Here is a 13,792-nt window from a genome sequence, read left to right on the forward strand (position 1 = left end):
GAAATTTCACAGTCTGCTAGTCACAGAGAAACTTGAATTAAAGGTGCAAACAGAGAAGATTAAAAACATTTCAACCAACAAGTCACTTTTTAGAAGAAGAAAGATTTTCTAAATTCCATCAACGTCATCGGTTTTTGTTCATTTGTGAATAAGTTTTAGGAGTAAAACACTGTTTTGCTTACAGAATTTTAACTTCATCATCTTTCAATTATCAGTCATTGTCGTTGATCTTCTTAGCCGATATACCGGTAGATGTTAATTTTTTGTTTACTAATCTTCAAAGCTGATACAACTTTTTTACGTTGCATCGTCATATCTTGTAATTCCAAGAGACATAGGCAGAACGTTTCAACCGTCGTTAGTTGTCGCCATTGTACCGGAGATTGTCGGTACAACTTCGATCTTTTTAATTTCTGGGGGCACATACAAAAATGCTCCAAGCGCATAGAATCCAGCAGTCAAAATCTGAAATAAGGAAAATAAATATAAAAAGCTTTTAAACTGTTTATATTTCAAATTCTTGACAAAAAGTGGTTCTTATAGGAATATATTTCAAAGGTAGCCTAGGCTGTGTTTAGCTACTGGTCCTTAAATAAAGCTAAAAAAAATCGTCATTCTATTTTAACTAATTGAACTGTAGCCTATCTTAGATTTATTTTTGCGATGTTTTGTGCCAGTTCGACTATAGGCGAGTAGGCTACTATTTTTTTTATGAATTGATATCCAAAAGTGATTTGGCATACTGTAGAAAGAAAATCAACTGATGGCCCGATAGCTGTTGGTTATAGCGCGTGACTTCATAAACTAAAAAACTTCAAGATCAAGCGGCGCTGGTTCCACTTTCTGGGTCTGCGCTTGAGCAACACATTTTAAGGACTACTCTCCATTCAGCAGCACCGAATGGATAGAATAATTACCCGCCAACAGTACTTCAACAACCGGAAACTTCACTCTGTCAATCTCGATAACCGGCCCTGCGTCAAAAGCCTCTGCAAGTATGCGAAACTACCAGGAATAACCTATCAAGGCTTCGTCAGTCCGAAGTAAAGATTCAAAACCCCCCAAGAAAACAAAGGCCAACCATATATCAGGGACTAATAAAATATCACGGCTTGTAAAAGCGACATGCATCGATGCAAGATAAGGTTTTCACTCCTGCTATCCTTTATTTTGGTTTCTTAATAAGAGGATTATTATTGACAGTAATAGTGACCGTAGAGACCGTAACGAGTCATTGTTAAAGGTATCGTTACCTTATGAGCTACGATAAGATACAAGAAGAATCTCCCCATATCGCTGTTGAAGTAGAGACGACAAGACCCTTGGTGACCATTTTCGCTGCTCCATACAGCACAGCCAAGATCAAAAACTTTTCCAAATATTATTGGTATAGGAATTCCACCAAAACATCGATATAATATCCACTGAAATGTTTAAAAATGGTTATGCTTAAAATCAAAAACTACAGTGACATATCTGATGGGTAAAATATTATTAATTGTACAGTGTACACTGTACACTGTACAGTATAAACATTGCCAAATCGCAGGCCTAATAATTGCTTACGGGAAGTTATCACAACAGTGAAATAAAGTAGACTTACAAGTTTCAATATAAGTTTTTCAATAAAAACATTGAAATTTTTTAATTGTAGAAATCTAAATCTTACCTTCATGCCCACAGCAAATGATCGCTGGCTGAAAGGAACTGCCCTGACGACAATCTGGAAAAAATATAGTTAATTATCCTGGTGTAAAGATTTCAAGAAAATCGTTGTTCTATGCTTTGGTAATTTTGCTGTAATAGCTTTTAATTGATAAAAGATATAGGCCTATTTGCTTCCATAAGAAACTTCACTGCATGAGTCGACCTGCATTTGCAATAGCATTTGTAAAAAATCATGACCGAAACACATAGGCCTAGTCAGGGCCGTGTTAATCGCTCCTTGTTCCCCCCAGACCGAGAAAGCTCATGACTGTTTGGGGGCCCACTCATTTTGGTATGTTCAATGTTTTTTGACAGTTTAAAAAAAAGCTGCTACAAACGCTCGGTAAAATCAATAGCGCAAAACATGCAAGGCCGTATTTACTGCTTCCAAAACCCCGGCTGGGGGCCAACCTCCGTCTAGGGGTCCACGCATATTTAGTTTGTGCAGCCTTTTTCGACTTCTAATTTTACATGCATCGTTAACATTTAAGATGTAATTTATTTTTCTAATTTTGCAATTTTTTTCTCTCGCTTCGCTTGCTCAACCACATTTTATTCACCTTACCAGCGATCTATGGCATGCAAAACTTCAAAAGTGGATTAAGGGAGTAAAAAGCTTTTGTGTCCCATAAAAACTAACAAAATAATGCAATATTCCAAAGTAAACACTGCCCCATCAAATAGCCTCATTATTTAACAATTACAATGATAAGTTTCAATGTTAATGGAGTGAAATGTTTCATGAAAATAGCCTATGATTGGTGAAGCGAAGATGAGAACACAGGTAGATTTTTGAAGTTGTAGCCTGCTGAAAGGTCACATACAAAGTGTTTATTTTGATAAAAACAAAAACGTTATTGCGCCAAAATGCCTAAAAAGTGAACAAAACAACAGTATATTTGTTACAATGTTTCTGGGGGGCAAGGCTACACTCCCTATCCAACTTTACTTTTTCCCACATCAAGTTTTGCATTGTCCATTTATGTTATAAATTTTGCTTTACAGTACCGTGAAGTCTGGTTCTTTCTCTTCTTTTCAGGCCCGCTACATTGTTGGCTTATTTACTGTTTTTGAAATCTTAGAGTTGTTTACTTTTTGCTCAAATGACGAATGTGAATTTTTTCTCTACATTGAATGAGTTTGCTGTTATAGCCGAACGCTTTCTTGTCGTATTTTTAATAGACATCACTTAACATATTGAACTTCGGTTGGGCCCAAGATGGTGCTCATACAGCCCTGAGCCTACCTGACCTTTCAACATTAACATTGGTCACAAGAAAAGCGTATGATATTTATATAATGAACAGCAGATTTTGTGAGGATATGAACTAGACAGTAAATCCAAATAGCATACAAAGTCAACTACACAGCTAACTGTTATAAAATTACCTGTAAAGCTGGAGTCCAGCATAAAACGGTGAAAAATAATAACCCAAACATAGCAAGTAAAAAACCAGGCAAGCCTCCACAATCAGAGTTTACACATTTTCCTGTTGTAGCTGTGAATGAGTTGTTTCCTTGAATGCAGCTACAGTTTGTGTAAATCTGAAGTATAATGCAGATAGGCCAATTAGCCACAATTTTCCAGTAACATTTTCAAGTACCTGTATACTGTATAGACTGTTGTGTGAAACCATCTGCATTGATTGATGGGAAAATAATCTATTCATGGAGTGAAAATGCCTTTTGAGAAACTTAATTCTAACAGGTTTGAATAAATAAATTACAGGTAAGACAAAGGGGTGAGCCAATTAGTGTAATATTGCAGTTTCCAATATTTTGTATAGCTTACGTTGTAGCTTAAGTTAGTTTGGCCAGTAAAATATGAAGTCTTTAAAATCAGTGACTTTATTATGCTACTGGAAAGTAGGCCTATCAGTCGAGCAATCATGGAAAATTTAGAATAGGCCTATTTGTAATATTGTACATTTTTGATAGCCTACATTGGTGGGTCCTTTTGTGGAGATTTTTTACAGGAAACAACTTTTTTTAAGACAAACAAGTTACCCCGTCTTGAAAATCAGTGCATCCCGCAAAACAAGATGAAAAATAAGTCACTCCGTCAGAGCCGCATACGGGTTTGTAGACATCGGTTGTGCACTGGCAATGCTGATTGCATTGGGATTTAAAGTTGGTCGAAGATAACCCATTTCGATCAGTGTATGGAACTGTTGCCCCGGCAAATGCTAAAGAAATGATCAATTAGCCAATAGTTTAGTTTGTACAAAAAACGTATTAACCTGTTTATGACGGCAACTAGTCCGACCATTTATAGTTACCACGTTTTCAAAACATTTTATATGGTTTTGTTTTCATAGAAAAAAAAGAGAAAAACTTAAGTCAAAATACAATTCGAGCTACTGACTTACCATTACCAGAGCAACTATGAAAGTAACCAAATGCACACAGGAGTGCTGCTACTGCGCTGGCAATACACAACATCATCATTCCTCTGATAGTTAGTTCGGCTTTGGAAACTATGATTCCCCCCACCACGTATCCTAGTGACCCTCCTATAATGACCACGATCCCTGAAATGAATTCGCTTTGTTAAACGGTTAACCATGAGAAATACTTAAAAATGAAATGCAAATGGTGACACCTTTGTTTTGTGGAGTTTCCAGATTCCACACTAAAAAAGTTGAATAGCCCAAATCTCAAAGAAAAGCTCATATACAAAATATATGACCAATCACCACAGTCCACAGTTCAGTCATTTAATATGTGTTGAAATTTTAGATTAAAAGCAAGTTTAAACAAGTAGCATATTTTATTTTATGACTATCCGAAAGATTTCTTTTTCGACATTCGCCTGTGAAATAATCTTTATTTTTCTAATTGTCTTACCACGTCAAAGACATTGTTTGCACAAGAAAATGTAGCATTTTTCATGCGCCAAATGTGGGGACTGAGAAAACATGATGGACATTGGACAATCGACTTTCAAATATCGCTTTGAAATAATGAATTAACCACTAGTTAAAACGTTAAGCTTAGGCTATTTTTGTTAACATTGCTTGCTCAGTGCATTAAGGATTGTCTAGTAGCCTAGTTGCATGATATTTTGCAATCTTTAGTAGGAAAAGAAAGTATAGCTATTAGAATCAACCAATCATATCAAAGAAATTTTATATTTTAAGATAATCGCCTCCTTTTTCTTTGAATGTTTGAGGATACTGTGGAATCTGTCTAAGAAAAAATTTTGGTTCTATCTCATCACGCTTATTTTGACACATTGTGTTTTCATATACATACAAGATTTATCCTAGGCTTACTCACCAAGATAGTAAGCAGCTTCTGTAGCTGTTACTGAAAAGACTGATTCAATATATTTTGGAGTGAAAGCCGCAAACCCAGACGTGAGACCAAAGTCGAGAGCGTTTGCTAAGGACACGAATAAAAATGCCGGGTTGCGAAGAAGAACTAAAACAGATTTGGGAAGGTCTTTCAATCTGTAATAAAACAATAAAGAATGGCATCAGCCAAATTCGAAGATGTCTTGAGTAAAAAAGAATGACCATAAAATTATTTGCTTAACCTTAGAATGGTTTTACTATAAAATAAAACTGCGGAATAGCAACCGTAGAGTGTACGAACAATGCAGGCCTAGACGATGATTAAAATGTCTTCGATTAGGGAGCAGAAATAATGATAGGGTGATATTTTGACACTTTATTTCATTCTGGATGAAATAAAACAAATAATTTTCTATTTTTCTACTTACGTTTTTCCAAAATTAATATCTTTTTCAACAACTCTAACCATAACATCCTGATGCATTTCGTTAGATCGATTTAAGCGGATTTCTTGAGTGTTAGGCATATTACGTGGTAGCATCAAAACAGGTACTGAAAGGGAAAATATAAATGCTGTAAAATAAAACTAATTACAGTCCTATGTAAGTTGACCTGCTGAAACTTTTGTTAAATATGTTATTTGGTGTGCCCGGAACATACACTGAAGAAACACCACTGCGCTCAACATTGCATTCTTAACGTAGCTTACCTTCAAATGAAAATAAGAAGTTTTTTTTTTCAGTTTAATTCAATTTAATTTATTTGTCTGTGTCGGAATACAAATGAAACGATGTGGCTAAAATATAAAAAGAAAACCGACAAAACGAAAAACTGGCAAAACCACAATGATGAAAAACTAACATAATAATGACGTGACCTATAAGGTGTATAAAGCAAGTTTGACACGACCACCAAACAAAAAAAAGCTTCACTGAAGTTGAAACAGTTTGTGATGTGGGTCGTCCGTCAGCGATAGGCTACCGATGCAAGACATTCACATTTGCTGAGTACGAAATTGACTTTGATAAATATGTTATGGTGATAAGCAACGCAGTATACCAAAACGTAAAAAATCCACAAAACTCACCGCTCAAAATCAAAAGAATTATTCCACACACTAAAAAGCCAATCCACCAAGCCCCGATCCAAGATGGATCATCATTGGTTATTCCTGGCCTGTGAAGTAATGAGATCGTTTAAGTTCTTTGATTCTGCTTCTTTTGCCCAAACATCACAATTATTAACTTAACAAAAGTTTTAACGCTAATTTCGATGTTTAGACACAAAATGATAATTTTGGTTGAAGATTCATTCAAGTTTCAACGCTAGAATGAAAATATAAAACGAAAAAATCAAATTAAATGTCGTTATGAGAAATAGGCTGCTAAGAAGGATTAACTGGATTCAATTTGTGGCAAACAGAAAAGACAAATACAGTATTTCTAATCTTGCTGTAATGATAACTTAAAAATCCAGTTGTTGTGTATTCATGAAAATTAAAGCTAAAGTCAAACACGCATTATTTAAATACTTACGTTTCTCCTATCTCGGTGTAAACTTTTAGAGAAAATCCTCCAATGAGATAGCCAGAAGCAGGACCCAGTGCCGCAGCGATAGAGAAGTAGATTCCTGCAGGAAACGTACAAAGTCAAACAAATCTCGAAAAAACAAAACGATGTCAAATTTGGAAACCTTGAAAAGCCATTTTAATTTTTAAGCAATAAGAAAAAAAATAAAAAGTTGCTATTGATATTACAATTTTTATGAAATTGTTATTCTATCATTGTATTGTAACTTCCACAGATCTGAATTTTCACACTTTGATAGGAAAAGGTGAGGTACCAACTACGAACCATGGTAGAGCGATGAAAACTTTTTTTCCACGTTTTCATCCAAGTAAGTCATTCCCAACGTATAAAGTGCAGAGGTGCCTATCCCGTTTAAACAGTGAGCGAAAATAAAAAGGTATCTGTCGAAGAAGATTTATATCTTGTAGATTATTCTTTTCATTACATTTCTGCCATAAAGACAATTATACGTCGAGACTGATTAGATGGTATTTCTAACTTCGAAAACTGTTTATTTCTATTTTTTGTGCAAACAATTATTGTAGCCTGTATTGTTATTTTGCATTCATCAAATGCTGGCATTTGCACAACAATCTAACCTCTTAGTGTTATGTATTAAGTAAGAATCGATTTCGCTATAGTAATAGCATCTTCAGCTAGCACATGTAAAAAAGAAAATTTGAAAATACGTAAAACGAACAAATAAAGCAAACTCCGATATTATCAACATGCATAAAAGTCTATTTTAAATAGATGGTTACATAAAATTAAAATCAAAACCTGCAAGCCTAAATCTTAAACTGGTGTTCTGCCACGATTTTCAACACTATACTGGTACAAAATTCAAGAACACATGAACATTATCATCCATCAAGTAAATTACAATCGTTCAACCAGACGAATACAAAGAAAAACGCAATTTAGATTACAGTCCACTGCCATAAGTTTACATTGATATAACGCCAAAAATAATACAGTGTGAATAGGCATGGTTGAATAATCTACACTACAGGGGTCGGAGGTTGCTGATGACATGGGAATGTATGATTGATTGACAATAATTCTCATGATTAGATACTTTGACAAATTAAAGTTCTATTTTGAAATGAAATTTGAAGTGTCGTTTACTTAAATTCTCACTTGAACGAGTTAATGTTGGTTTGCTCTGTTCCTCCAGTAGAGTTGGCAGCGCACATCACGTAAGAATCCTCTTCTATTGAAATAAACGTGTAAGGATCGGAGATGAAGTGCGGCAGGGAAAAGGTGATGCAACCGACCCCCATTATAATCATTCCCCATCCAACCCAAAGAGGCTTCAAACCTCTCCCTCCAACAAAGGTAATCAAAGGTATAACGATACAAGAGGCAATATTGTAAGAACTGATAATGAGACCCGACTCTGCGCTGCTGAGGCCGAATCTGAAAACGTATAGAAGACATGCAATGAATAAATGGTTGTTAAAGCTACAGCGTATAAAACTCAAACACTATTAACAAGTAGAAATGTAGATAAGTATAAAAGGATGTGATAATTTGTTTCACCCATGCTTAAGCTGATGGAAAACCAAAAAAGTTGATTGTTATGATGCTTCAGAAATTTACAATATGTTCCTGACAGAAATCTGTCTAACTTAATTTGAAAATCAAGATTTCAAGTGACGTTATTCACTTAAAACTTGTTCAGTTTTAAGTGCCAATAGCCAATATCTTTGACTGTTTCTTGGCACTTTAGTTTCTGGGTCACAATTCGAAAGAATACCGACTGTTGTAAACCTTTAGACGGTCTAAAAATGCAGCCATGCAGGTAAACTGTGAGAAAATAATATAATTATTCAATAAGTAAATATTGCAAAACGCAAGAACAATGCAAACAAAACAAGGCAAAATCCTAGACATATACAAAATCTCGTCCGCAGACGTTGAATCAGTGTAAGAAGCGATTGATTTTCTGTCTTGTTACACGGACCTTTTTTCCAGAGTCGTCACCACAACATTGACCAATCCTGATACGATGAAACCTTGAAGAAATCCCAAGCAACTCAAAAACGTCAGCGCCCACTGCGGCTTGGCAAAACGTTGAAGACACGTCACTGGATATCTGAAAAAAAAATTCATTGATAAATTAAAAAATTAACATTTGCTTTCCAGTGCTGAACAAAGATTTTACTGTGATGATAATCAATTTGATAAAAACAATTCAAGTGAAAAAATGATTTTCAATGTAACTTGGTAATTTGTTTTTATCCAAAACCGATATGATTGCATGCTTCCTGGTAGTAGTAACTTAGTTTTGTATGACATTCCCACACTTGACGCTCTTTGTTTTAACTCGTTTTCGAATCAAGTTAAATTGTGTTGAAACCATCGGGTAGTGCAATCTATTCAAATGATCAACAGTTTGCTTGCTCTTTTACAAATTGGAATAATTGGTGTGTTTTGGTTGCCTCATTGATTGAGGGTGGTGGCAGCCTGCTTCCTAATCGCTAGATACTGTTCTATTGTGTGATGATCGTCATCCAGTTGAGCTTACCCGGGATATGAGTGTGTAATACTGGTACATTTAAAAAATAAATTTCTTACAGCTTAAGACTTCCGTTCAACCTACTCACTTCAGATAACACATCTGTAGGACTACAGAGGTCAACAGAGGTAGTTGCCAAAGGTCTTTGTGACAACCAAGTTATTGTCATTTTGATTTGTTGCCGACCAATTTTGTAAAAACTCGTAAATCGAGTCACCGCAGAATTATGAGATTTCACTTCAAGCGTTTATCACGCAGGTGACAAAAAGTTCATTGAGAAAATTGAAATTAAAAGTATAAAATTATGGGCTATTAAGTGATGGGTGTGATTTAATTTTTGAGGTTAATTGAACGGAAATGGTTTATTACTCTCTCATGTAGGCTATAGTTGTGTAAAATACAAAAAATGAAGACTTGTCATATGAATATTTTCCCACATTAAAACGGTCAGTTTATGTGCACCAAAATGCGTTTTAATTTGTGTAGCGTTGATTCAGTTTGTGGTTTTGCGGCAGCTTATTTTATGGGACACTAAACCAAAATGTTCGTTTTCTTCGCTTTGAATACTTTAAAAGCGCGTTGACAGTTACCTTGCTTTATATCACATAACCATGACCAACACAACAAATAAAAACAAAAAATTAGTGTGATCCTTCAAGATATTCTTCATTGGTCGATTGGTTTTCTTATCACGAAAACGAAACTAAAAACTTTATCAGCTCCATTGATGACTCTTCTTTGAGGCTTTTAACTACGAAAACACTTCAGAATTTTTAATGTCGAAGAAATTCAATCAGTTTTGGCGAAAACCGTCGACAATTATCAATTGAAGTGGACTTTGTCTGAGTGCAAAAAGATTCGTTTCATATAGATCATCCACGCATGATTTACTTCAATGCAAAGTGTAAAAGATTTTGGCAAATGAAGCAATATTGTGTGTAGGGAGCGTAGTACATCGTAATATGACTGACTTGCTGCATGTGTTTATTGTAAAAACTTGTTCAAAAAATGTGCTCCTAAGAGAAATAGGATTAGACACAAACTTTCATGTCAAAAACTTTGAATTGCAAGCGATATCTTAGTGAATAAAAAAATAACAGTTATCCTCTCAAGTACATGTAGCTCCACACAAAGTGAAATTTACACTGTTATTTCTTTATTCACTTGTTGATTTATGCATATTAGTTTGTATCCTCTGTGGATCCTTTTCTTGTATCATGGGCCAATCCTATAGATGTTTGCTGGTACACCCCTTCATTTTTTGATATGTTAGTGGTCTAGGTTTGGTCTTTTGCATTTCTCATTAATTTGAATACAATATAAACGTAGTAAAGTTCCACGAAGTTGATATTGAATTCATTGTAATTGCCGTGGTGTGACAAGTCTGAATTAAAAATGAGTTTAATTACTAAAAATTATCGGATGTGATAATGAAGTATTGAAGTTTACGTATTAAATTATATACATATACATGTACATGTATATAATTTAATATGTATACGTCAATACTTCATAATCATATCCGAAAATTTTTAGTAATTAAACTCATTTTTACATCAATATATTATTAAGCAAAAAGGGTTTTAAAAAAGGTTTTCAAAAAGGTTTTCAAAAAGGGTTTTAAGAACCTTTTTGCTTGGCATTGAGCACTTTTTGTAGTATTAATAGTTTTCATTGTTTCAATATATTATTATATATCTATATATTATTATAATATTATTATTATTTTATATTAATAATGTATATTAAATTAAATGAAACTACTATTCATTATTGCTGCATGATTTTTGAGCTGATTTTATTCAATGGATTTTTTGCTGTGTGCCTGCATGAACTTGTGGACGGTGGAAGTGTGATACCGTCTCGATTTTAACGGCGTAAAGTAGATAAACTTATTTTGTTTTTCCTGATGTACGGAATGCATTTTTACGCAAAAACAAAACTTCAAAAATTCTTAACAAGTCAGCCTAGGCAACAAAACTGACAGGAGTTTTTAGTGAAACAAGGTCAACGTCCAATTTCAAATGTTTCAGACATCTCAAACGGAATGGTGAAAAACAACACTATATCTAGTTGTTTCATGGTTGAAGCCAATGCTTTCTTGTTCGGGGACAAAGATTCAATAAACCATTGTAGTAAATTGTAATTCTGAAATCATAACTTTAAGTTATTTGATCAACTTGTAGCGGCACCAGTCGCACTCTGTTACTATCAAGCTATACGCAATACGGTTCACACGGATAGAGATAAAAATAACGCTGCTTGAGAACGTCGTTTTAACGAAAAAGGTTATTTAAGACCAGTCTGTTGATTACGTCATGCCCGTGCATGTCAAGAAAGTTTTTGAAGTTACAACAAGTGTATCTGGCTCATAAGATATATTAATTGACCAAACATTAGTAACAATTCTGCCGTAGTGTCGTGTGCGAGACTCTGGTCTTTTCCACACAAAAATGCCAATGAAATAATTTATTTGATCGCTTTTGATGATATCTTTAAAAGTGTTGGTAACTTATAGTTTTGAAAGAATTTGATTACAAAAATCTTTCAATTAGTAGTATTAGGAGTAATATATCAAACAAAAAAAATTAGTAACCGGAAGCAAAAAGAGACACCGTAAAAATATAAAAACTCTTCTTTGAGTGGTCATGAGTATAAAATTTATTGGGATTTGGCACCATAGGCACGTCGTGCTTATCGCAAGTGCTTTCTTCTGTGAAAACACAACGACTGTCTTACAGAAACTGCAAATGTAATAACCAAAATAAACGTTATTAATACGTCCAGCAATATTTGCCAAGTTTTAATGAAGTCTAGAAAGTTCTGTCTGAATCCAAGATTCATCACCAATAATGTCATCACTATTTGTATTTTTCTTGCGTTGCAACATCAGACAACATTGCATTCAAGTCTCACATGGAATTAAAATTACTTTTCCATGATCCTTCGTGGAAAAGTAGGTCATAAATGCTTTTTGTGTTGACGAATTTGCCAATTCATATTTGGGGAGTCTTGAAAAATGGAAGAAATAGTCATTTGAAATAATTGCAATTACAGTTAACGATTATTGCTGGAGCGTCAAGTCTTTGTGCAAAATTATGTTCGACATTGCAATTATCAGACTGACAAAAATTGTCCGTTTTTAACTCCTTTTAAGGTGATCGATCGACACAAAATTACATCATAGGAAAAAGGTTTGGAAAAGCATGAAAGCGTAAATGTACTTCCGATTTGTCCGTACAGTAGCTATAACAAGGGCAGTTTAGAGAATAACTTGGGCCCGTACCAATGACAATTTCGGGTTCCAAATCCAGACACTTTTGAGAAAAACGCACCGAATCAAACAAACACAAGGTGGTTTCCTCAAGCTTCCGGGCACCTTGAAATGCTTACAGCCCTTAAAATCACCTCTGACCCTGGTCAAAAAGTACCTTCTGAACTCCAGTGTTTACGTTACTGTACACACAACTTATCAGTCTATTTCATACTCAAACACATAATATGCACAGTTGCACACCTTAGACAAAATCATAAGCTAACGTATAACCGCTTTGGAGAGATAAAAAGATCGCAAATTATTATTACGAGTATTGCCATTGTTGCATTTAAAACGTGCTTCAAAATTGCCAGCAACTACACTACTATTGTGTAATACCGATTGCTCCTGGTTAACGCAAGCCCAAGTCCCGTTTCATCACCAACCAGATTAGCAATGATCGATAAGGCAAGCGAAATGACCTTTGGTTTACCAAGGAAATGCATGTTGGAATTAACGAGACTCTGTCTTCTGAAAGGCCACCTTCCCACTATTGATGGCTTTTCGTACTTTTGGTATGTATGGTATTAATTAAAACTGAAATTGTTTAAAGCAGTTGAATCACACGTTCTTGTAAATACAACACACGCAGTGCATTTCGCTGCAGTGAAAAGACGTCTCCAGTCTTTCGAAATATTTGTAATTATTTCAGAAGCTCTTTCATTTTAATCGTTACCGCAAAAGTCATATCCACTTAAGTAAAATAAAATAATTCATCAACAGACTGGGCAAAACTACAAACGTTGGCGAAGATACGAGTAATTCAAAAACGTTAAATTCGCGACCCATCGCACTTGGGTTGTTTTACTCATCTGTTGTTAGATTACGCATATTCTTCATAAACACTGGAAAGTGAATTGCATCTGTGGTATAGTTCGTTTGCACGTAGTCTTGTGGTTCTATTTCAAGCCGTGTGATATCGGTGCTTTTGATTGTTGCCACAACAGGTCGAAATTGCAAAACCAGTAAAACTCATGTTTCACATTTGTCACAATATACATCAATGAGAATTTTGATATTTAAAAAAGAGAATCACAAAAACTACTTTGATAAAAAAATTAATTAAAAATCCAACCTCTTTCTCTTTGGACAACATCCGTAGTTAACATGGCAACCACACGTCTCTTCCAAGTCAATAACGTCTTCCACGAACTCTTGATCTTGAGGTGTTTCCATTGTTATTTTAAAAATTTTATTTCGAAAATTTGAATTAATAAAATTTGAATTAATTTCTGCAAAAAGCAAAAATATTAATATAAACTTGATTTAATAAACCTTTGCTGTGACTTTTAAAATGGCCTCATGTCGTTTGAAAATTACTTCACTGTTTTCTGTTCCACACACAAAATGTGAAAGTTTTATTCCGATGTAAGCTACCTTTTGT

General features: G+C 34.6%; 1 protein-coding gene across 1 annotated transcript; it reads right to left on the reverse strand.

The window, feature by feature from the left end:
• Positions 1-234: 234 nt before the first annotated feature.
• On the reverse strand, positions 235-13,584 carry LOC145764604 (solute carrier organic anion transporter family member 4A1-like). Its single transcript, XM_082576238.1, has 14 exons — positions 13,484-13,584; positions 8,538-8,669; positions 7,712-7,990; positions 6,857-6,972; positions 6,539-6,632; positions 6,091-6,179; positions 5,432-5,555; positions 4,987-5,159; positions 4,077-4,238; positions 3,715-3,893; positions 3,097-3,252; positions 1,670-1,723; positions 1,254-1,424; positions 235-465 (listed from the first exon to the last, which is right to left on the reverse strand). Exons 1-14 carry the CDS (start codon positions 13,582-13,584, stop codon positions 349-351), a joined length of 1,947 nt encoding a protein of 648 aa, XP_082432364.1. The 3' UTR covers positions 235-348.
• Between the last annotated feature and the right edge of the window lie 208 nt (positions 13,585-13,792).

Source organism: Aplidium turbinatum, chromosome 1 (genome assembly GCF_918807975.1).
Source record: "Aplidium turbinatum chromosome 1, kaAplTurb1.1, whole genome shotgun sequence".
NCBI classification, from domain to species: Eukaryota; Metazoa; Chordata; class Ascidiacea; order Aplousobranchia; family Polyclinidae; genus Aplidium; species Aplidium turbinatum.

Bases quoted from the DNA above. Each gene is read 5' to 3' on its own strand.
- LOC145764604 (XM_082576238.1), bottom strand. From the start codon at position 13,584: ATGGAAACACCTCAAGATCAAGAGTTCGTGGAAGACGTTATTGACTTG. The intron at 8,670-13,483 runs GTTGGATTTTTA...TTTTTTTTTCAG, and splicing joins TGTTGTCCAAAGAGAAAGAG to ATATCCAGTGACGTGTCTTC. The intron at 3,894-4,076 runs GTAAGTCAGTAG...TCATTTCTTTAG, and splicing joins TCATAGTTGCTCTGGTAATG to CATTTGCCGGGGCAACAGTT.